Source organism: Caenorhabditis remanei, chromosome IV, assembly GCF_010183535.1.
Source record: "Caenorhabditis remanei strain PX506 chromosome IV, whole genome shotgun sequence".
Lineage (NCBI taxonomy): Eukaryota > Metazoa > Nematoda > Chromadorea > Rhabditida > Rhabditidae > Caenorhabditis > Caenorhabditis remanei.
In genome coordinates, this window is record NC_071331.1 from 8032246 (window position 1) to 8056419 (window position 24174).

Sequence of the window (24174 nt, forward strand, 5' to 3'; positions counted from 1 at the left end):
GTTGCACTCTAGAATTGTATTTTAGGATTGTACAATTACATTCAAGTAGAAAACATCAAAACCATATAGTCCTGGCCCTACTGGTCTGCCGGGAACCTGGATTCAAGTCTCTCTCCATTTTTTCTCTTTCAGGCGCTAAATCTGGGCTCTAAAAGCGGCGTAAGTGGGTAAATTCCAGACTTGCAAGATTCCGGGCCGGCCCGCCGGCCCGGCCCTGTCGGTTTGGATTTGAATTTTTGAACTTTTTTCACTACAATTTTTTGTCCAAAAATTTATTTTCTGAAAATTTTTCATATTTTTCCTGAAGTATATTTTTCAAAAACCTTCGAAACCTACAAAAAATTGTTTTTAAGACATATTTTTCAAAAAAAATCCGGAAATTTTCGAAAAAAAAATTTGAATTTTTTTCAGTACTGAACTTCCGGGCCGGGCCGGGCCGGGCCCTGGAAATTTTCATTCCGGCCCGGCCCGGCCCGGCCCGGCCCGTTGCAAGTCTGGTAAGTTCTTTGAGAAACCATGTCTCCAAATGCTCATTCGTTGATTTCATAAGTTTAGAAACATATCTTGTACGTTTCTGGGAAGAAATTTGAGGTTGGACTCTACGCACAGTCTGCGCCGCTGTCAACATTAAAGGGGTTTGAGTCGCTAGCTCGTCAAGATCTTGATAATCAGAGCTTGAAATGTTCTGTAATAATGCAGATAGATTCTCAGTATCTGCTGGATACAAATCCCGCTCAAATTTGTGGATATCTGATGGATTGTCTTGAGTCCAACTGTCGACATATCATAATTATGCATTAAGAAAAGTGGGCTATGTCGTGGGTGCTCAAGGTCTTCCTCCGATCGATATACAGAGTTGTATCATGCATTTTTAAGTTTTATTATGTTAGTAACATAATTTTTTTAAAGTAGAAAAGTGCCAAGGTTTTTTCGTGAGCAGTCTAGCTACATCAATAGTAACAGTACTGCCCTGGCTTTAGTAACTCAGATGGGGTTTCGGAAAATTGACTACATCATTTGAACTGAACGGTATTTGTATCCAGCAGATACTGAGAATCTATCTGCATTATTACAGAACATTTCACACATATGGCCACGTCACCATCCTAGTTTTGGAGGTCATCTCACAAAAACAATTTCCCAGGGGTATTTTTGGATGAGGAATCCGAATCCGTTATTAGTTTTAACCAGAAATGTTCCGCTGAGCTAATAAACTCAATTTCATGGGTGGCCTTATACTTGTGTTACGCACTGTATTTTTCAAAGTCTATTAGATGATATCCTTTCTTGAAAACTGTTAATGTATTCAGATCCGTCTCCTCGTTCATCAAGCACACAACGAACTCCATGGAAAGAAATAATTTATCTGATCGGAACACTATAATTTTTAAGAAATCTATAAATAATCGATGATAAATATATTTTGGAAATAAATAAATCTCACATATACACTAATTTCAAAAAAAAATTCCTCACCAGCAATATAAGACAGGCCAAATTTGAAAATTTTTTTTCGTCGTCAGTTTTTTCACAAATTTTCAACTTTCCTGTGAGTTTTCACAGAAAAAATTGAGTGTTGCGAAATTCCAAGAATTGATGTGGAAATAGAATGAATCTCCCAAAATTGTTAGAAAACGGAAAAATTTTAGAACTTCTGGGAAATTCAACAGGATTTCTACGAAATTACAGTTTTTCCTCAACTGGTTTGTAGAAACTGATTAAGGTCAGCTGTCAATTTGATTTTTTGAAACAGTTTCAAAAAGAGTTGCGAAAAAATTCGACCAGTTTTTATTGAAAAAGACAAACACAGAAACGTAACAGTTACACTTTTTGTGAAAAACAGAAAAAAAAAGTACGTGAAAATTAGAATAAATTTGATTTCACGTGACGAACTCGGGCCTCCCCAAAATCGAAACTGTTACAACTCTGGAAATTATCCACGTATCGTTGTGTATGAGTTTCAGAGAGCTACCTGAAATTAAAAACGAATTGAACGTATTGACACAAAAAAAGAAAACGACAAACCTCATTGTGACTTAGAAGAGCATTTTGTAAGATATCAACATAAACCAATAACAACGATAGATTGATATAAATAAAATTTTGCTCCAAACACAATATGACCCCAAATAGTCTGGTTGCACCAGACCCAATATAATATATCTGAAAATCTGAAAGGATTATTCTTGAAACCGTAATCGTTAAGTTACCTTCTAAACACTATTGAGAAGTCCAATTAGCATTAAAAACCCAAGTAGAATTGGGAATTGAAAATTAGATGAAAAATCTGCAAATTTGTGGTTTTTTCTTACCTGGATTCAATAATTTTCTCTGGAATAGGCATATTTAAATGTATAGAGCTATATCTCATGTCACATCAAGCAGCAAATTTACCAGCAGGAAGGAATTAAACAAATCATCAAAACAAATGACGTGTCACTCAAAAAACAAAGGGCGTTTTTCAACGTGGCTTGTTATTTGAAATTCTGCCACGTTTATAAAAAATTTTGGAAAGAAAACTACGTTTTGATGATTTGTTTTATTCCTTCCTGCTGGTAAATTTGCTGCTTGATGTGACATGAGATATAGCTCTATACATTGAAATATGCCTATTCCAGAGAAAATTATTGAATCCAGGTAAGAAACAACCACAAATTTGCAGATTTTTCATCTAATTTTCAATTCCCAATTCTACTTGGGTTTTTAATGCTAATTGGACTTCTCAATAGTGTTTAGAAGGTAACTTAACGATTACGGTTTCAAGAATAACCCTTTCAGATTTTCAGATGTATTATATTGTGTTTGGAGCAAAATTTTATTTATATCAATCTATCGTTGTTATTGGTTTATGTTGATATCTTACAAAATGCTCTTCTAAGTCACAATGAGGTTTGTCGTTTTCTTTTTTTGTGTCAATACGTTCAATTCGTTTTTAATTTCAGGTAGCTCTCTGAAACTCATACACAACGATACGTGGATAATTTCCAGAGTTGTAACAGTTTCGATTTTGGGGAGGCCCGAGTTCGTCACGTGAAATCAAATTTATTCTAATTTTCACGTACTTTTTTTTTCTGTTTTTCACAAAAGTGTAACTGTTACGTTTCTGTGTTTGTCGTCTTTTTAAAATTCCTTCAATAAAATTTTTTGTGAACATTGTTCCAGTCTCACCAACTTGTCGTTAATCAAATCCTAATAAAGAGAAAGTTTCAAGTATGAGTAAACTTTTTCAGAAAAATTCGACTAGCTGAGAATTCATAAAACTCTGTTAAAAATCACATACTTTTCAAAAATCCGCCAGATTTTAACAATTATGAGTTTCCCATTTTTTGCCAAATACAAAGAGAAAACTGTCGAGGAAAAAAAATTTTCAAATTTGGCCTGTCTTATATTCTTATTAGTTATTATTTTTGAAACGCAATTTTTCAAAAAAAGTTATACTCTTACATTCTTATTGAATTATCTAACGTAAATATTATCTTTTATTTTTCTAATCGTGAAACCGAATATTTTTTCTGAAGCACGATAACATCTGCATACGAAAAAACAACCCAACAAATCAATTATTATCCGAGCATTTCCCTCAAAATTTCGAATTCCAAAATACAACTATCAAACGATGAAGAATCATTTTGGCATTGGAATTCTTCTTTCTCTCCTTATTTGTGGTTCGTTGAATAAATCATGCTAAAAACAATAACTTTTTTAGTACATGATGCTTATGTCAATGCTGAAACGGGAAGAAAATTTGATTTGCAACAATTATTGAGTGAGATAAACGAGAAACGAAAGGAGTGGGCGGAGAAGTTTCAGATTCCAAATATGAATGAGTTGGTGAGTTTTACAATGAAAACTAGATAATTAATTCATTGTTATTATTATCATTATTAATTGTTTCAATGTTTCTCGTATAGATAAAACAGCAACTTTTATTCAGAAGTACAACATGGACCTTGAAGAAAAAGCGAAAGAAATGAGGACATGTGATAATTTGACATCTGGAATTGACTACATGTATACTGTAGTTTCAATCGATCAAGGACTGACAATCCCTCAAGTAGAATCAGTGGAGGAACAACTGAATATGACTATTAATACATTTCCTGCATTGATTATTCCTGAACAATCAAAAATTGGATGTGCTGAAATGGAGTGTAGAGGGAGAGACAATTCAAAAACTAGAATTGTGTGTCTTACTGGACCAAAGTAATTCAGCTCTATGAGAATCCGAAATAAATTAAAATATATTTCAGATCAGAGTTCCGATATGAAGACTTGAAAACTGGACCACCTGGTTCAGAATGTCCGAATGGAAAAGGGGAAAATGGATTGTGTTTTTCTGAAGAAGAGAGTATTTCGAATGGATTTGGACCGAAAGAAGATTTGGAAAATAGAGAACCGAAGGGAGGAGAAGAGGAGAACTCATCGAGTTATGGGATTTCTGGATTAGTTTTCTGTTTCATTTTTATGATGAGTGGTTTACTTTGAAAATAAAGTTGTTCCATATGAGCTCTCTGCAAACACTTTGATAAAAGTTTTTGTCGTTGAAACAAATTGATGCTAACAATTTTAAAGAATTTATCAACGATGATTCACAGATTCTGCAACGAATTTCATGTCAGATTCCCTATTGGCTCTTCTGCAACTTCCGGTTTCATTGCTTTATTTTTATTTTGAACGATTTGATTGAGGAATGACGAGATTGATTCATCTCTCGTATAAACAAACTTTTCGAAAACAGGCTCTAAGCTCAAGTTCTGAAGTAAGCTGACAGTAGCAAGCTGGCATACAACGGAAGATCTAAGCGAAAATAATTAGAGATCATTACTCAAGTATTAAATGTGAGTTTTAGATGGAAAGTATTCTGGAGAAATTGATACTGAAATTTTCTGTTGCCCTTCATTCAATTCCGGACTGGCTCGCCATGCAAAAAATCATACAGAAACCGTCTTCAATTGAACGAGTCTCTGTTTCACATTAACGCAGTAAAGTGCAAGCCAGCTCTGGTCCACTCCAGATGAGAGCATCACTAAATGCAATGTGAAATATTTTTTGTTGAGCAGCCTCATCGTAACGAAGAAATTTTCAGAAAAGTCGCATCATCGTGACTCTAGCTTTATACAGGATTCACAGTTTCAATGTGTTTTCAAATTGTACCAAAATGGTTTTCCGCTGTTCCAAGTATGAAAAATATTGTATGAAATTAAAGGGATGTGTTGTGGCAGTAGGAAAAATGTGATTGATATTTTGACGAATTCCCTTAAATTTCCTGTAAAATCTAAAAACTGACCAATATTCCCCCAAAGGCTCAAATAAAAAACATTTATTCGATTAACTGGCAGTAAAGAAATAATAAAATTGAAAGTCATTCGGAATAAAAGAGAATTCATCTTGGTTATCATTTTCTTTTGTAAATAACGGGAATGTGAAAAAATAAAAAAAGAGAAAGAAGAAGGGGGAAATGCAAAAACCTAATGAATTGGATTAATAGTGAAGACGGGTTCATCAGCCGGTGCCTCGTTTGACAGTTCCACGTGGGTTCGTCGGTGATTCAGAATTGCTTTCAATTCGTCGCCGGTGTGGGTTCGGAACTGAGAATATTTAGAGTTTATGCAATGGGAAAGAGTATTGAAAGTCATCAATGCCATAAATTTCTTTGATGAAATTAAACGAATGTTGAGAAACTGATGAAACCTGTCGTAACGGTTTCATTGAAACTGTAAGAGACTGTTGGTGTTTTACTCAACATTGTATTAACGTCTTGACCCTCTCATCCCAAAAATAAATTAAAAAATGCAACTCACGCCACTCCTCTTCTTTTGAACCAACAGCTGACTATAAAGATATCCACCCTCATCTCTTCCACAAGCTTGTTGAAGATGTAATTTCGACAATGAGAACAGATTCGCACCGTCTTGACCGTCCAGTAGGTCAATTACTCTGGAAAGGGAACTATGAAAAATGAAAAAAATACTAAAGAAGAAAATATCGAAGAAAATATCGAAGAAATAAATTATGATACTGTTTCATAAACTTCATGAAACCGGATAAACTTTTCTATTTCGCTGACATAAAACCCCATACCTCGGTGAGAATCCCTTCTCCTGTAACCAACGAGTCACGTCTTCCGGAGAAGACTTTTCGTTGATTGCCACTCGTGTTGCACGTGGAACTGATGGTCTCAATATCTCTCCGCCCGTCTTTCCCAGTGTATTATTCATTTCATCAACAAGTTGAGGGTCTGAAAGTTAGAAGAGTTTCGCTGAAATAAAGAAAAAAATAATGTTTCACATGGTTTGTGAAACAAACTTGTTATGACAAGTGGTATTGATCGAATTGATTTCATATATGTTTCAGAATGACCGGTGCTAAACAACTGAAAGAAGTACACTCACTCTGATTTCTCCGTTGAATTTCGATTCCAGCACGTGCTTGTGGTTGTGGCGGTGGCTGATAGACTACTTCTTCTTGTTGCTGTTTTCTCTGAAAATAGGTATACAGGTAATAACAAGGAGCTAATGAAAATGAAAAATGACTTTGTGTCAGAATTCTGAAAAGTCTGGAACAGATGGTTTTTTTTAATTCGATACAGCCATGTCCCTTTTCACCTTTCTCATAAAATCCACTGTTTCAGAGATTCTTTAAACACTTCAAAAATAATTCTCATCGCTAATTAATCTAACTTTTCTCCCAACTCCTCTCACCTGTTTCTGTTGTTGCATCTGCTGTAATCTCATCATCTCGGCCATAGTTGGTCCTTGTATCGGTGGTGGTGGTGGTGGGACGACGACTGGAAGTGGTGGAGGAGCAACTGGCTCTTGACGGATTTCCACTTGAACACCAGCGTCTGATACTAGTTGAGGTGGTGGACGTTGATACACGTTGTGCACTGGAATAGGCAACTAGAGATTTTCTGTTTCAAGGGGTTTTGAAAGTGATTGGATGTTTCTAGTCATGTTGCAAATCTAGCTTGTGGTTTTAATTTACCCTTAGTTTTGGAATTACCGTTTCAAATTTTCGTTACATTTTCAAAAATTGTTTCCAATTTTGATAATTTCCATTTTTGATAAATAAGGTCGCAAGTTTGAAATCGCTCCAAATTGCTATTAAGGACAGCTTGAATAAATTTTTGTTTTGTGCTCGTTAATTGCCGTTGAGAAAAACCGTCTTCACGCCCGTTTTTTGAAGCCATTTTCTGGCTTTTACAGGGTTTAACTACAGGAGTGAACCTTTGAAACTGTTTTCCTCAGCGGCAAGTGACGAGCACTAAACAAAAATTTGGGATATACCTATTCACGCTGTCCTTGATATCTGGTAGCAATTTGGAACGATTCCAAACTTGCGACTCCAAAAGGTTCCCTTGTGAGTAATGCCCCTCCAATTTCAGTGATCTTAAATACATCTGAAATAAAGCGTGGCTCATTTTCCGATTAATATCGTTTTCCCTTAATAGCCCTTTCTCTCTGTAACATTTGATGAGACGTGTAGACAAACAAAGGTAAAATTCAAATAATTTATGATTATAAAAATTGTAAAAATTCCATTTAAAAATCAATTAATTAATATTGAAAAATGTATCTATTTAGATATAGAAATTCTGTCAGTAGTCAAAGATTATCACAATTGATATAGTCAAGGCGGAATCATAAATTATTCAGAAATAAACGAAAAAAAGAGGGGAAAGAAGTGAAACTGAAACATGGACAAGACACATTTTTAGATTTTTAGATGGTTTCTTTTTTGGGGGGAAAAGGCTTGATTTTGAGCAAATAATGTACGAAAAACAGGAGAGGAAACATGCATTTTGGCAATTTTCAGTGACTTTTTATTTCGGAATTTTTAGGAGAGTTTGATCTCCAATGATTCCGAATAAAAAGTAGAAACAAAGGGGGAGGATATAAGCATTTATAAATACAATGGCACTAAACGGGAAATATGGGAAAAGTGAGAAAAAGAGAGAGAGTGAATTGAGGGGATAAAAGCAAAGAGAAATCAATCAATATTCTCAGAAATAGCGGAACTCGCCACGTTTTCCCTGTCGTTCTTTGACATAGGACGGAGCGTCTTCTGGTAGCATACCTGGGCCTTGATGGTGTCCGTTGTTGTAGACGTTTTGCGTGTTGTTGTGGTTGGGCGACTGAAAAAAGGAAATGAGTTGTTTGACAAAAAAACTTGTTGATAATTCAATTTTAAAACCGAGAAGCCAATGTTAGAGTATAAGAAATCATTTTAAGTTTTCTTTGAAGCAGAAGCCATTTGAAAGTACAAAATTTTGTAATCTTCTAACTTAGGAGACAATAGACAAGTTGTCTCTTTTTGTTTTATTGGTACCATAAAAAACTCAATGGTTCCAGTAAAAATGCACCACGGAAATACGTACAGTCCACCAATGTTTTTTTAAACAGAATACCAGTTTATGTTTTGTTTGACACAGAAGATGTTTTAAATATTAAAATGTTCCAACTTTTGGGAGAAGTAAACTCATAGCATCATTTCAATAACACGACATACATATATTAGCTCGGCACAGTTCTTACAACCACGCTCCTGCAAAATGCCTTTGAAAAATGTATATTTTTCTCTGAGCCTCTCAATTTCACACACAATTCTCTTCGGTTTGGGTAGAGCGCGGTTATAAAAAGCGTGCATCTCAGATTTTCCTTCAAGCTCCAAGTACGAGTAAATATTCAAATAATCAATGACCGACTATGAGTCTCACGAAACATTAATTACTTGCGACATTTTTTAGCTACAACTCTATCTTAGATACAGTTGTAACAACAAATATCTCTGTTTCGTGAAACACAAATTTTCTAATGACGAAAACTGATATTCAATAATTTTTCCAAGCAACTTTCAAAGGTACTCACCGCGTATTGTTGTTGCTCAAATGGCACCATTGACAGAATTGTGTGTGGAACATATCCGATTCTCTGATGCATATTCTTACATTCCCACCAGTTACGCTCATCGAATAGTACCTGCAATAAGATCAATTTTGATCCATTTTCATATTTCCCGTTCATACCTCCAAATATTCTCCCTTATGAACAGTCAACTCCTTTGGATTCTGACCTCCTCTATCATAAGTGACCACTGCCAACTTTCCACCTCTTCCAACAATATCATCAATGAATGCTTGTTGACGTGGTGATGTGTCAGAATCTACAGTAACCTTCACGTGAGAATAATTTCTTTGTGGTGGTGGAGAAATGGAAATTGGTGGGTCGTATCGTTTCGTGATTGGTTGATGAGGAGCTTCCACTACTGGCTGTGTGGTTTCTTTCTTGATCAAATCCTTCTCTGCGTGCATTCGACGTTTCTCATCTCTGGAAATAATTAATCTGGATGATGCAAACTCGCTCTATCGACAACTCACTCAATCACTTTCTCTTCATGTCTCAATCGGTTTTCTCTCTCCATTATCTTCGCCTTCTCGAATTCCAATCGTTCGCGTTCCAATGTTAGCCGGTCGAATTCAAGCTGAAAAGATCATTTACTATGGCTAACAAATTGTCATCTCTGAAATGTACATTTCGAAACAGTAAGCACATAGGGATAGAGAAAGGGAAAGAATGAGACATTGGAAAGGAAAAAAAAATTACATTATCCACACTCATATTCCGATGTGGTCTCGATTTCGGAGTTCTTTGCATTGACTGAGGAGTGTTTGGAGCCTGGAAAGGGATAGGATAGAGGATAGACACGAACGGACACGGAAAGGATAGAGAAATACGTGCACACAAGCTTTAGAACACCTACAGTATCTACGATATTTCTCTCTCTTGGTGCTTGACGGTAGTGCTCTGGTGGAGCAGATTGACCACGATGAAGTGGGTTTGGAGTGGTGATGACTCGATCAGCGACACCGTATGGGGCGAATCCGTCGAGGAAGATTGGACGGTATGGTGGTGGAAGGGGTTTTGTCCAGTCCTCTCTGAAAAGGTTCATGGAATTATAAAACAATTTATCGAAGGAACGCAACATCTCCTTATAGCTTTCTCAATACCATAAAACCCCTCTGAAACAGTAATTTAAAAAACTTACGGTGGAGTTCTCCATGCTTCTCCCAAACTCATCCACACATCACTTTCACGACTTGTCAAACAGTTCTGCATGAGCTCACGAGCTTCCAGCGAGAGCAGTGGAGAGGCGACTGTAGGTGCGATATTTCTTCCGAGTCCCCAGTGACAAGCCTCCAGAATCACAGATAGCGGAGTGAAGAGGAAATGAAGAAGCTCTGGAGCATTCGGCTCGTGAATGTGATTTTTGAGTTTAGCCAGAAGGTTGAAAGACAATTTGAACTTCTTAAGAATATCCACAAACTCGGATTCAATGGGGAGCTGAGCTCTCATGAAGAGAATTCCATTCGGGTCTGGTGGCTGTTGGTTCTTTTTCTCACGACGGTTCGCTGTCCGATATCTCGCATTTTGTTGTTCGATCTCTCTTTGAGCCAACGCGGCCGACTGAATACGAGCGACGAATCGTTCGATGTCATCGAAACAACGGTTGAGAGTGTTCACATCTCGTTCGAACATTTCAGATGTTTCACTGCTGATCGATGCGTCATCTGGTGGGTAGAACGGCATTTCTGAAAATAGAAAAAAAGATTAGTGAGTCATTCAGTAAGCCAAGATTTTGAGAAAACACTTGCTACAATTGTTTCTCAATACATACAATTCTCGCGTGGGAACTTATAACCCATCTGAAACCGGAAAAAAATGAAATGGGGGAAAGTCAACGTGGATTTTTTCGAAAACAGACTATTTTCTGTTTCACAACTTTTCCAGGTTCTTGAAAAAAAATAGTAAATAGTAAATTTGATAATGCCAATGTTAAAAAACTTCGATAACTTTATCCATTACAACAGTAAAAATCAGTTTCATAACATTCGGAAATTTATGGAATCTTTGAGATAGCACTCTATAGCATTCATAGCTACTTAACTACACATCTGGCTGTAAGATCACAAATGTCAACCGACTGTTTAATCAAGGCTTTGAAATTTACAGGCTTTGAAACGCTTAGTTCACCTATCATGAATAAATCAGAAAAATCAATTGTTTTCTCTTTCGAAATGTCATGAAATCTAAAAATTCAATTGTGGAGATTTTAAAGAAGGAGTACAGCATAAATCAAATAATTTAATGAACTTCAAGAAAACGCAAAGAAACGACACTGAAACCGAAAGATAGCATCACTAACTATACATATTTCGAAAACCAATCAAAAGTAAATGAGTCATTGCCCTAGTTCTGCAATGAAAATGAGAGAATGAATGGAAAAGTGCGATAAGTCGAAAGTGCCATTTTCTTCCACCCCTTCTACTTTTTTCCCACAACACCAAAGGATTCTTTATCAGAGAAAAAGTGTGTATGTTTACTCCAAAAAATGTTTAGAGGTTTCTTTTGAGAAAAAGTGATGCACAGGGGGGAATGAAGATGTAGTGTGATGTTGAGTTTATAGCATTTTTATTAAACGGGGAAGTTTTAGAGGAGAGGTCTAAAAAATTATGTTTCAGGTTCATGTTTTTTGTTGGTGCAGGTATGATAGGTAATCAGAACGAATTAACAACGAGAACGGATTTCAAATGTCTTTAATTGTCTATAAATCTTGTGCAGATTATTTAATACACTGTGCAGTACAATGGTCCTCAACTCTTTAATAGTCTTGCGGTCCAGCTATTGGTTAATTTAGAAACTGTCGATTTCCCTTCTCTGCTCTGAAACTGTCACTCAATATTATCCTTCTTCTCTCCCTCTAAAACTATGAATCACCTCTCTGGAATTCCTTTCTTTAAAAAAAAAGGTGTGACCTAGACCAAAAACCAAAAAAGTCCTGTTTTTCCTCTCCATTTGACTCATAAAAAGTGTATATAATTCCGAGTCTTACTCTTTTCCAGAGGTTTCTGTTATCAAAAAAATTCAGCAAGAAGTGTGTTCTAATCCTCTGGAAGTGTGGTGGTCTTTGTTGTGTTTGGTTTGAAAACAACGGTAGAGTGGAATTCAAGTTGGAGAATTGTAGAGAAAAAAACGAATTTTTGAAACAGTGATATCTCGATTTTAAAATGAGATGACTCGATCGCTTCGTTACAACTTAGGCTAACCTAACGACTTCTAAAACTTATTGGTAAAATGAAAAGAAGCAAGCAAAAAATGTGGAGCCATTAGAAAGACATGTGCTACGAGATTGGAAAAATCCCCAGAATTACCGTTTTTGCGCAATGCGGTTACTCAAACCAACAGTCTGGAACAGTTATTGTCTTATTATCAAAAAAGATACCCAATCAATGGAAAAACCAGATTGCACGGTATACTCGCCACTGATTTAGGCTAACTCAAACGGTAAAAATTTTTCAAAAAACTAACAAATCATACGAGCAGAAATCAATCGGATATTACTAAACTTCTGCAATAAGGTTCAATTACTCACTATGGATATATCGATTTTCAGACAATGACAACATGATGAAACAGAGAAAGATTTTCACAATACCTATGTACTATAAAATGATAGGGATTTTTCTATAAACCGATCTAGTGACATCTCGAATGATAGATATTCTGACTTCAATCACAAACGCTACATTTTCTCTCGGCCTAATCAATGAGTATGATTTGTGCCACAACATCTTGAGCTGTAATAGGGATAATATGATATCAGGATGATAAAAATATGATGAACCAGAAATTTTTTTGACAGCAATCACTGATTCAGTGTGGGCAGAAATTGTAAGTCTCCTTTGATTCATTAATCTGTTCGATGATGTTTCAACATTATTTTTTTAGTAGTGCGGAAGGCTTCTAACTACGGAAATTATTTCTGTGTAAAATAAATGTTTCGATTCATCAATAAGTATTACGATTTTCACAAAATGGCAACATGATGAAACAGAGAGAGCTTTGCACAGTACGTATGTATGTATTATGAATTTGCGGAACTTTTTTCAAAAACTGATCTAGTGATAGCTGAAATTATAGATATTCTGACTTCGTTCAAATATCCACACAGTGTCTCTCGGCCCAATCGACAAGTATGATTTGTCCCACAACATCTAGAAGCCGTAATAGGGATAATATGATATCAGGATGATAAAAATATGATGAACCAGAAATTTTTTTGACAGCAATCACTGATTCAGTGTGGGCAGAAATTGTAAGTCGGTTTTGATTCAATAATGCGTTCATCATCTCAAATACATATATTGAAACATCGTTTTTTAGTAATGCAGAAGACTTATAACCTATTTCGGGGTCGTTTTTGGATCCCACTCTTTGCAAACAATTTTTTCGGATGGCTATGATTTTACAAAAATTATGAAACATGATTTTTTGTATAGCTTCCAATTTAGCTCTCAAATTTTCATATATCCTACTGTTTCCCCAGCAACTTTTCTGATTTATTCCCTCTTCTATTAAGTAGGTTTTCCACCCTTTCTCTTCCCATTTTCCCATTTCAAACAATGCTTAATTTTATAGTCATTAATGACGCTGAAACCCATAAAACTTCATTTCCCCCCTCGCATTTTCTTATTCTAAATATGTTTCCAATTCTCTCCCTCAACAATACAACTATGTACGTACAAATGTTTGCACAAAATTCACTCCTCCGAAAAATGATAAGCAATTGGACGAAAATGTCGGAGTAAACAGAGAGGCCCCCCGACAAAATGTTGCCAACCTTAGATTTCTTTTCCGCCGGTCGGTTTTCTCTTCGTGCAGAGAGAGAGAGAACAATAAAAAGAGCAAAATAAATCTTTGAACTTACGTTGCTGTTGAGCTTGAAGATGAGGAGGCGCCGCGGTTCGTCGGCCATTACGCACACGACGGAATTGTCCGTGCACATAGTTTTTGAGGTCTTCGGCAACGTCGGTGGCGGATACACGGATGCACTGGAAATTAGATCATTGAGATTTGTGATTGAAATGAGAATATGTTCTCAAGCTATGTCAGTTCTCTGAATCAGAAAATGAAAGGCATAATGAAAGAAATGTTTCAAAGGACTGATAAATATCCCAATCTTTAGGAACACATGGTTGCTTTAGATCTTCTAACCGTGCTTGAGAATAAACTTATCCACACTTCATAAAAACTCAGATAGGGTATTAGAAAATCAATTGTGATTTGATGAGGATAATTTCATGAAAAGCTGGTTAAACGTTGTCTGGATCAGAATTACAACGGGCCGGGTCGATTTGAAAATTTTCACAAACTTCTTCACCGGCCTGGGTCGGGAGCATATTTTGAAAGTCTGCTATTTTGGATAGGAGGAGCATTATTTTTTCACTTTTTGGGTGTTTTAAATAGTGTTTCTGAAACAGTTGACAAAACATATCTGCCGGGCACATTGCTTCAGTCTTTCTGCTGCTGTACATTCACATGAACCATAGTGACCACGACTACAGGCAAAAAACTTATATTACCTATTTGCCGATAGCTGACCGCTCGCTTAATGTTCCACCCGGGAACCAGGTGTGACGATACCCTTCCGTACTTTATCCATAAATGGTTTTAAAAGTACGGTAGTCGCAACGAGACCCACATCTCGTCCCCCAGGCGGTCAGCCACCGGCGAGTGGGTAATAGCCAGAAGTTATGCCTACTACAAAAACCTCTACAGGAAAACAGCATAAGGAATGTAAGAAATACTGCAAGAAAACTATTGAGTAACACTATTCTATATTTTTTGAAAACTAAGTGAAACACATTTTTAGAACAGCCACATTAAAAATCTTTCTATCATCTCAGTTACAGTCTCCAGTTTTTTAAGTGAATGTGCAAAAGTAGTGAACTTTAATCTTGAGGATTGGTAGTGGTCGAAAAGTGTTTTTTTTTAATTCGTCCCAGATATATCTCCCACTCACCTGGAAAATGTGCATTTCAGTCGGTGTGCTCATTCTCTTTCGATCCTCTCGAACCACAAACAACAACACGTTGTTATAGGTCTCCCGACTGTCATTACTGACATGAGCCGTCGGTTGTTCGATGAGTTCCAGTGGGAACTGTTCGACAAGCTCTCCGTTATCATCTTCTACAGTCACAGCGTGGTGTCGAAACCGAAGGATCAGTGGTTGTGCCCAGATGGCTGAGTTCTGGAAATGTATTATTTTGTTATTAAGAAAATTTCAAGTTTCAGTATGGTTTGATAATCGTAATATAGATTAATTTCTTTACTATCATTCATATTGAACTATTATAGTTTCACAAACCTTCTCCATCTGCTTCAATTTTCTGATTCCATCGGCTGGAAAAGTGAGTCCGAATTGTCTTCCGACCGCAAACGTGGCCAAGTGTTCCACATAATACGATGGTGTTCCCTCTTCTAGTCGAGCATCATTCGGTTGTCCACCTCCATTACCGTATCCCGCCGGGCCACGATGATCGGAGCGAGGCGTCATTTGTTCGCTTCCGGTTCGGTAGTCAGAGCGACGCACTGAAAGATATTTTTAAAGTAACATAGGGAAAGAGAACACTCAAACGAGTATCATCATGTAGATTTTTCTAAATTTTCTGAGATTGATCAATAAAGTGGAGCAGAAACATCAGGAGAAAGTAAAACGCACAAAAGATATTAAAAGATCGATTCTTAAATCTATGTACATATATTGAGCTTAATTCACATGCTACTTGAAACATAAAATTTTGTGGACTCTCAGACAATAATAAGCCGATTCTAATGATTCACTGGACATCGAAAATGACTAGATATAACAAAACCTGTAACACGTCTAGAAAGTTTTCCAAGATTACTGTTACTATGGTAAAATCTAGGCAGAAAAAACTAGGCAGAAAGGGCTAACTAATGAAGTTATAATAGAATTTTTACCACAACCATTACCAATCAACAGAATGCTGAAACAGGAACTCAACATTTTCCAGAAAACCTAAACCTAGACATAAGTTGATGTTCATCTCTAACCAGAAAACTTATTTCAGGTTTAGAAGGGATTTTGACGGATTATAGAACCTAGTATGATAAGAGTGGCAGTATTGCGGATTGAGTGTAAAAAAATATGAAGTAGATGAGTTGGAACTGAAGTTTCTATATGACAAGATGGGTGGAGAGAGCATTCGAAAAGAAACCATTTTTCATCTAGAACGAAAACTAAGTTTCCCAACTGAAATACCGACAACTGAATGCTTAAAAATAATAAGGTGCCCAGAACTGAAATTAGTATCCAAACCGAAACCATCTAGAAGTTCAAATTCTGTTCTTAATAACTTTTCTTCAAAACTCAAAACCTATGAAAACCAATGGAAACAGGAAAAAAGAAATGACGACATTTCGGAAAACCACAAATCGGCGAAAAGTGAGCCGAAGACGAAGAAAGAAAGAAGAATACAACAAAGGAAAACGATAGTAAAAAACTGGAAAAAATGATAAAAAAGAGTTTGATAAGAAACATACCGATGGGCTGCGACATTGGCGCTCCTCTCGGATGATGTGATGATGCGGATTGCTGACTGTGGGATGGAGATGGTGCTGGTTGGCCTCCGGTTGATGGACGAGAATAGTAGTAGCCTCCGGGTGATGGGCGGCTGAAAATATGATGGGGATTTTGAAGATGTTTCTCTTGGTACTGAAGACATAACAGTTCCCGTTACTCAAAACGGTAATACTTCCAAGATGAAACAGGAAAATCAAAAAAAAATTAATTGCAAACTGACAGTGGGACTGATACTGAAAATGAAGGTAAACTGGGAAGTTCCAACAAAAAACGCCCATTTATCAATGGCATGTTATTTTCTGTGAGTCACTGTCCGGAGTGATTCATTCAGATATAAATTTTAGAGGGTTGGGTGGGAGGTACAAATAGGGAAACTAACATTTTCAGTTAAAAATAAATTAGGTTTACTAGGCCACCGAATTTTATACGACCTGAAGTCTGGTCAGAATTTTTTGAAAATTATCAGTTTCAGAGGATTGATTTCTGAGTAGAAGGCTCTATCAAAATATTCACGATAAGTCATTTATGTGATGAATTGATGTATTTACAGTTCGTTTAAAACTTATTAGCTCGGCACGGTTCTTACATCTGCGCTCCACCTAAATGCCCTTAAAAATGTATCTTTTTCTCTGAGTCTCTCAATTCTGCACACAATTGTTTTGAGTTCCGGTAGAGCGAGGTTGTAAGAAGCGTGCCGTGATAATAACAAAGAAAAATAAACTGTGGTAAGCTAGAACTTTATTTTGAATGTTTTAAGAAGAAGATATAACCACTAACATTCGCTATTACAGAAAAATTTCAAGTGCAAAGAATAAGTAAAACATGTGAAACTGTGTTGGAACATTGCCACGGGAATGATGTTTTTAAACTCAAAAAGGGAACGTGTTCATAGGAACGCATTTTATGTCGTGAAACTTAAAAATTTCGTGTTTCACAAAGTGAGTAAAGCTTCTGAAACTGTGATTTTGTTAATGGGTTGAAGTTTTTTTTAAATATTATTATTTCTAAACTACAGTATACTCTGGTCTCTGACCGTTTCCTTCCAAAACTATTTCAGAATTGTCTGGAATTCCCCGCATCGTCTGTGACCATAACACACTGTGCCAGCGCCAACTCCACCCAAAAAAAGGTAAAAACGTTTATAGATCTTGAAAAAAGGTTATAAAATGTTGTTGAATGGAATGTGCCATCTATACAACAGCTCCTTACTCTCTCTCCTCAACAAAATTCTTATCAGTGTCCCTTAAACATCAAATTGTGGGTACTAACTGAGAGATGGAAACTCAAGTGGAAATAGTATGGAGATTTGAGAGACGCAGATATTTGGCGCCGACACGATGCACGTAACATTTCGATATTTATCAGTTGGACGGGATGGATGGAAATGGGGCGAGAGCATGTTTGTACATACATTTTGTATATAAAAGAGTGAGGGAAAAGGAGGGAAACAACTTATTTTGGAAATGGAAAGTGCTGAAATTATTTTGGAGATAACTGGGGGGAGAAAAAAAATGGGAATCCAAGGGAACACTTCTTCGAACTGAATTAATTGGAAATAGAAAAAAAAATGGAATCTCATTTTAAAAGATTTTGAAACTGACGAGAGATATTTATTTTCGCCCTGCTAACAGAGAGGCGGCTCTAAATATCGGGAAACACTATTAGGGATAATCCGCTTAAGTAATCCTGACCGTCTAAATTCTAACGGTAATTACAATTTCTTGCCCTCTTTCAGTATTTTGATGATTCTGACTAAAAAATGAAATAATCGAGATTGAGATAGGTGCCGAGATAGAAACGTGTGTCAAAACCTAGTTTGTCGGATAAGGGATCAATGAAATTTTTTAATACCAGCCTGGCTGCCGCGCCTTCGGCGCTTCATCCGGCTGGCCTCTTCTTATTTTCCTGTTCACCCTCTCACAAAAGTGTTCACGTGGCCGAGTGGTTAACGCTCACGCTTGTCGCTGAAAAGGCGAGGGTTCGACTTTTGCCCATGGCGCGCTCTGCCTTTATTTCTCAAAAATCTTGCGGACATCCTGAAAAACACACCGACAAATCCACAGACAGAGCCCACACGCGTTTTATATATAAGAATGATGTTTCAAAATTGCACAAGCGGTTTTTTGTTACAACACAGGTGAACCGCTGGGAATCCTATATGTGAAGGTGCCAGAATAGCGCCCTATGTGTGTCCATAAATGAAAAGTGGATCGCGCGTGTGCCGCATATGTGCGGTCGTCTTTTCTGTGTACTGGCAGCGCGTGCACCCATATAGCTCCCATATGTATGGTCCATATTTGAGGGTGGCGGCCGGCCGCCGCAACGAGACTCCGGAATTACACGTGGGCGTGTTGTTTACCGTAAATCGACGCGACATTTTTTTCTATAAGTCCGGGCCCATTTTCTCCGTTTCTCGAAGTTTTTCACCTATTTTCTTCATTCTTTTTGCACAAAACAGATAATGGCAAACTTCAAAAATAAAAAGAAATCTATTCAAACTTGCGGAAACTTATTTTTTCAATACAAAAATTGTTATTTTCTCAAGAAACTAGAATTTTAAGTTTTTGTTGAGAAGTTCGGGTCTGATGTTCCGCTTCACTTCGGTATGATAAGAAATCATATTTTTCAGGTGGATTTAAAGGTAAGAAGGTAAAAATTTGTCATACCGAAGTAAAGTCAAAATGCCGGACTTCGAATTTCTTCGACGGGTATCATTTTCTTTCAGAGCTCAAAGAAAAGATTTAGAATCAATGATTGTGTTATAACCACCAAGCTAACATAAGATTTTTATAGGAAATCGTGTGTGATTTTCAATTTTTTTAAAGTATTGCCATTATCTGTTTAAAAAAGGAAAGAACTTCGAGAAAAGAGGAGAAAATATACAAGTCCGAGAAATGGGAAGTGAACAAGTTGGAAAAAGAAAAGTGAAACAACATGATAACATTACATACCAATCACAACAATGAATTTGGCCTTTCTAGTGTTTCATACAGAATAATCAACCAAATGCGATTGGTAGAATTAATGCTGATTATGCTATCCATATACGTTCCATATGCGCTCCACGTTCTCGGCCGACCGCGCGGTGATCCACATAGACACATATAGGGCCCAACCCTCATTCTTTTTAGCCGCACATACGCCACCGCGCGGTTACATATGTGTTCCCCAGCGGTTCACCTGTGAAGGTAAAGGAATTCCAAACATATATTTTTTAATATGTTTCAAAATTGCACAAGCGGTTTTTTGTTACAAGGTAAAGGAATTCCAAACATAGATTTCTATAAAAAATTATGTCGTTTTGGAAACGGTGGACATTTGTTCAATATCGAATACCTGTAATGAAAACTCTGAGATCAGTTAGAGCAAAGTAGAAGAACAAAAACGGGAAAACTTTGATAATGATACTGTTTCACTGAGGTGATATGCACAACCATATAGAGAGTAGCTCACTTAGTCAGGATGTCGAAATCGTTACGCCTATGTAAGTACCTAACAATCATCGAAATTTAAAGTAAAAGAGTCAATGTGTTGTCAGGCTATCTAGCTTCCTATTCCAGAAAACACTGCTCAGCAAAAGTTTACAAATATTAAAATGTACGTTTAGCCGGAAAACCATATGACCTTTCTACTCCGCTTTCCTTATTTAGACACTCTTTGAGAGTTAGTTAATATCATGTTCGTGAAAAAGCGTCATGCTCACAATTTTCCTTATTTCTGTTTGTGTACTTCACTGTAAGTCGTCCTAGAGTTTTCATTACAAATATTGGCGAAAAAAATAGTTATGAAGCAGATATTTTTGACGGTGGACATACTAGTTTAGATTCACTGTGTGATAAATTTCATTCATTCTGGAGTTGATACTTCTCAAAGGATCGAAAATGGAACTAAATAAAGGTAAAACTTTGGTTGTTATAACGACGAAAAAACAGAAATAAAAACTTTTCCTGATCACTATACCGCAACTTTGGCCAATGAAAAAAGAAAATGTTAAACACATTGATGATAACGGACGGTCTAATTTTCAAAAAAAATCTTACTGTTTCAGACGCTTCAAAAATAATTCTTCCGATACCATATTGCCAATAAACGGTACATCTGAGTACTACTGCGACTCCAATAATGAAATTGGGCTACCACACCCCTATTGGAGGTGTGGTTAATTGGAAAAAGATAATGATCTGGTCAGAAGGAATTTCTAATTAATCATTTCATTTCAATTCCAATAAAATTTATCATTTAATTAACTGGTGAACTGATTTATTGTTATGGATTGATTGATTGGTTGGTGATATCTGATTTTTGTGTCTGATAAGGGGAGATATCAGGATGGGTCTGGAGGAATTGTGACTAACGGTTTCAGAAATATCACAAATGTTGAATCAGAAACATTTTTCTGATTGGTTTCGTATCTAATAACTAATTTTGCCAAACTTCTCTCATTTAAAAAAAACGAACCTCTGATATGGGTCACCACCGCCAGGTGGACCCATCGATCCACCTCTTCTCATCATTTTGATCGACTCTTCTTATTCGGTTCTTCTGATTTTTGCTGTTATTCTTTTGATAATTTTCTTGTTTCAGACAAATGGCATAGTAGGAAGTTGAGCTGTGGAAAGGGAGAGCTGAAAATGGAAAAATTGAAGAAAGACAGTAAGAACGAATGAAGTGATAGGGGGTATGAGAAGAAGAGCTTTTGAAACAGAAAAAAATGTTCCAGAATCTTCAGTGAAGAAAATAGGGAGGCTGGTATGGAGAATTGTGAAAAAAATTAATTAATCATAATAATATATGGCGAGTAATAGCAGAAAAAAAGAAACTGATTATTTATGAGTTGTTGGAAACATTAAAAATTTGTTAACGGGATTATTCGAGACCGGGAAAAAAACGGTTTTCCGGACGTGAATAGCTCCATAACATAAACAAAAACACTAGCAATTTAGCCGTGAGCTTGAAAAATCCCAGATCCAAAACCTGAAAAAAGTACCAGACGCTGGATTAGATAAAAATGAAATAGAGCGATTCTTGTAGAAGTGGTGAAACTGAACTGATTGTCGTTCATAAATTCAAAAATCTGGACGGGGCCAAGCGAAAATAAAAATATCAAACTTGCACTGGAAATTTTTTGAATTTTTTTTTCGTAATTTTTTTAAAAAGTCTACTTTTTGACTAAAATTTAGAATTCAATCAAAAGCTAGTTATGCATCAAGAAATTGGGTTTTTTTTTTAATGTAAATGTTATTAATTTTTTTTTTAATTGGTTAAGAAGCCGGGCCGATATTTGACAAGTTTGAAAAAATATAATTAGAATGTTCAATCTATCCAACCTTCACTCTAAAAAATATTCCGTTTCCTAAAGTTCGTAAAAATTGACTATGCAAATACAACAGCAATAGGGTAGGGATAATTTACGAAAAGGGAACCGTTTTTTTTTTCAATTTTTTAAAATGCAAATTATTGTTTCCTTGTTCGATTGCTATGATGATATCATCATAAAGTTAGGTTTGATTGTGAGATGCTTGAAGAAAAAAAACAAGAAATTAGTTTTCTACTTAACTTGAGTTTCAAAACTATCTTTGAAACTTTTGCATGCACGATTCATACAATTACTAGACAAAAATACCCACAGAACCCAACAGGAAATAGAAACGAAAAAAGTTATGCAAGGAAAAAGAACAAATTCGATAAAGCAAGTCATGAAAACAAAGGGAGTTCATATATCCCTAGCAGAGCAGTAATCAAATCTTCCCTCCCAACCCCAAAAACCTATGAGAAAACGTAAAAAAGAATATAAACGAATCCCCCATATTCCTTCCAAAATCCATCCATCTTCTTCTCATTTTCTCTCTGTCTACTGGATACGCCTAGGGCGTATCCAAGAAACTAGAGAAAATGAGAAAAAACCGTCAGTTTTCGATAGTTGTGAAAAAAAAAGAAAATGAGATGTAGAGAGACGCAGGTAGAGAAAGAGAATGAAAGGAGAGAGTTTTAGGGGAAAAACTGGTTCAAGTTGGGAAAAGATGTATGAGGTGTAGGTGTACGGACATGGTGATAGATGAGGGGGGATGAGATCAATGTCTTGGAATTTAGATAAGGAGTCTTTTGTTTGATAAAATTAATACAATCAGAACGAGCCAAAAAAACAAAAAGTCAAAAGTGATATAAGTGAAACTGAAAATTTCCAGAAACACGCATAAAGTTTACCGGGGAGAAACTAAAACTGAAAATAAAACAATTTGTGGCACGAAAAAAGCTTCAATCAAACTTGCAAACCGGTCTGGTGCGTAACTTGCTTCAAACGCAATATTATGAGCACAATAATTTACCCAAATGTAGATCTCGGCGAGTTCTATATCAGTGACCTACTACGCGCCGGATGGCTAGTCGTTAATGTGCCGTGGGCCGAGCTAGAATTTTTTCTCGCGGTTTTTTGGTATTTTACCCCTATAAGTATGATTTTAACTGTTTCTAAACAATCGTTTAACTGATAGTAAACTTCAGATGTGATATCATGCCTGTTGTTATACGTTTTGGAGCATGGAGTTTTTTTCACAATTTTCACCCAATGGATTTTTAGAAAACAACAATCATTGAGCTCAACTTTGCTTGTAAGGGTTCTCATGTTTCAGAAACTACTTTAAATTACATATAACTGCATCAATCTAACAAACTAGAACTTTCAGCAATAAGTGAAACAGTCAAACTTCAGATGATGAGGCGAGAAGTCAGACTATCCAAGATTTCAAAGCGATAGGAACACTCTAAGTTCTTTGAAATTTGTATTTTAGTTTTCTTTTTGTTTCAGTGGAGTCTTTTTGTTTCAGTCACTAACCGTATAATACTGGTTTTGAAAATTTTTTTATATTTAAAAACTGGAAGAAACTGAGAAAAACGCTACAGCTATATATCTGTAACTTATTGATCATTTTTCTTAAAATAAATCATTAAAACTTTTAAGAAACAGAACAAATTATGTTTCACAGTTATGTACGTTAATACAGATATGGAATTTGAGTATGGCTGCATAAAGAGTTTAAATTTTTGAAAATTAATCAGGCGTGAAAAGTATAAATGTAGCTTATTGATCAGCCTCATCAAAATCTACCATTAAAACTTTTAAGAAACGGAACAAATTGTGTTTCACAGTTACGTTGTCACAGATATAGAATTTGAGTGTGGCTTCATGGAGAGTGTGATGAAAACTTTAAAGCTGAACGTGGAAACTTTCTGAAACTAAACCCGTTCAAAAAGACATTGAACTATCATCTAACAAAATTCATTGACAGGCTTTTCTTTCTCATACTCAGATACAGTATTATTTTAAGAAAATAATTTATGCTAACACACACATTCAAAAGACAATAAATATCAATAGGATGAACACTTCTCTCTCCCGCCCAATTATTAATAACCCCCCTCCAATTCATCTGTCTCCCACACCTCCCCCTTTTGATGACCCTCACCCGTATTAAGGGAAAAAGATGGTAAGGTGGGAGGGGGGGGGGAGGCCGTAATTTGTAAGTCAGTCAACTTCTTCTTCTCCACGCCTTCTTCGGAATGAATCTATACTATTAGAAGGTAGGTGGAAGAAGACGACGGAGAAGAAGACGTGAACAGAACCTTTACGCGCACGGTTGTGTGCGCGAAGGTCGAATATTTTGTATGGAGAAGGAGAGGGGATGGGAAGGAAGATGGATAGAGAGGAGGATGAGAGACAAATAGATAGATAGG

At 36.3% G+C, this 24174-nt stretch overlaps 2 protein-coding genes across 2 annotated transcripts; one reads left to right on the forward strand and one right to left on the reverse strand.

Annotated features, from left to right (window-relative positions):
* Nucleotides 1–3819: 3819 nt before the first annotated feature.
* GCK72_012840 (uncharacterized protein) lies at nucleotides 3820–4485 on the forward strand (the record flags this gene model as incomplete). The annotated part of the gene is made up of 3 exons (XM_053729441.1): nucleotides 3820–3831; nucleotides 3935–4203; nucleotides 4251–4485. The coding sequence occupies 3 exons, from the start codon at nucleotides 3820–3822 to the stop codon at nucleotides 4483–4485; spliced, it is 516 nt and encodes a 171-aa protein (XP_053584213.1).
* A 983-nt stretch (nucleotides 4486–5468) lies between these two features.
* Nucleotides 5469–20957, reverse strand: GCK72_012841 (uncharacterized protein; the record flags this gene model as incomplete). Its single annotated transcript, XM_053729442.1, has 17 exons — nucleotides 5469–5588; nucleotides 5802–5937; nucleotides 6082–6238; nucleotides 6393–6480; nucleotides 6702–6886; nucleotides 8077–8134; nucleotides 8868–8978; nucleotides 9026–9326; nucleotides 9377–9480; nucleotides 9603–9674; nucleotides 9760–9934; nucleotides 10045–10588; nucleotides 13765–13888; nucleotides 14860–15087; nucleotides 15205–15428; nucleotides 16404–16534; nucleotides 20902–20957. The coding sequence occupies 17 exons, from the start codon at nucleotides 20955–20957 to the stop codon at nucleotides 5469–5471; spliced, it is 2814 nt and encodes a 937-aa protein (XP_053584214.1).
* Nucleotides 20958–24174: the final 3217 nt, after the last annotated feature.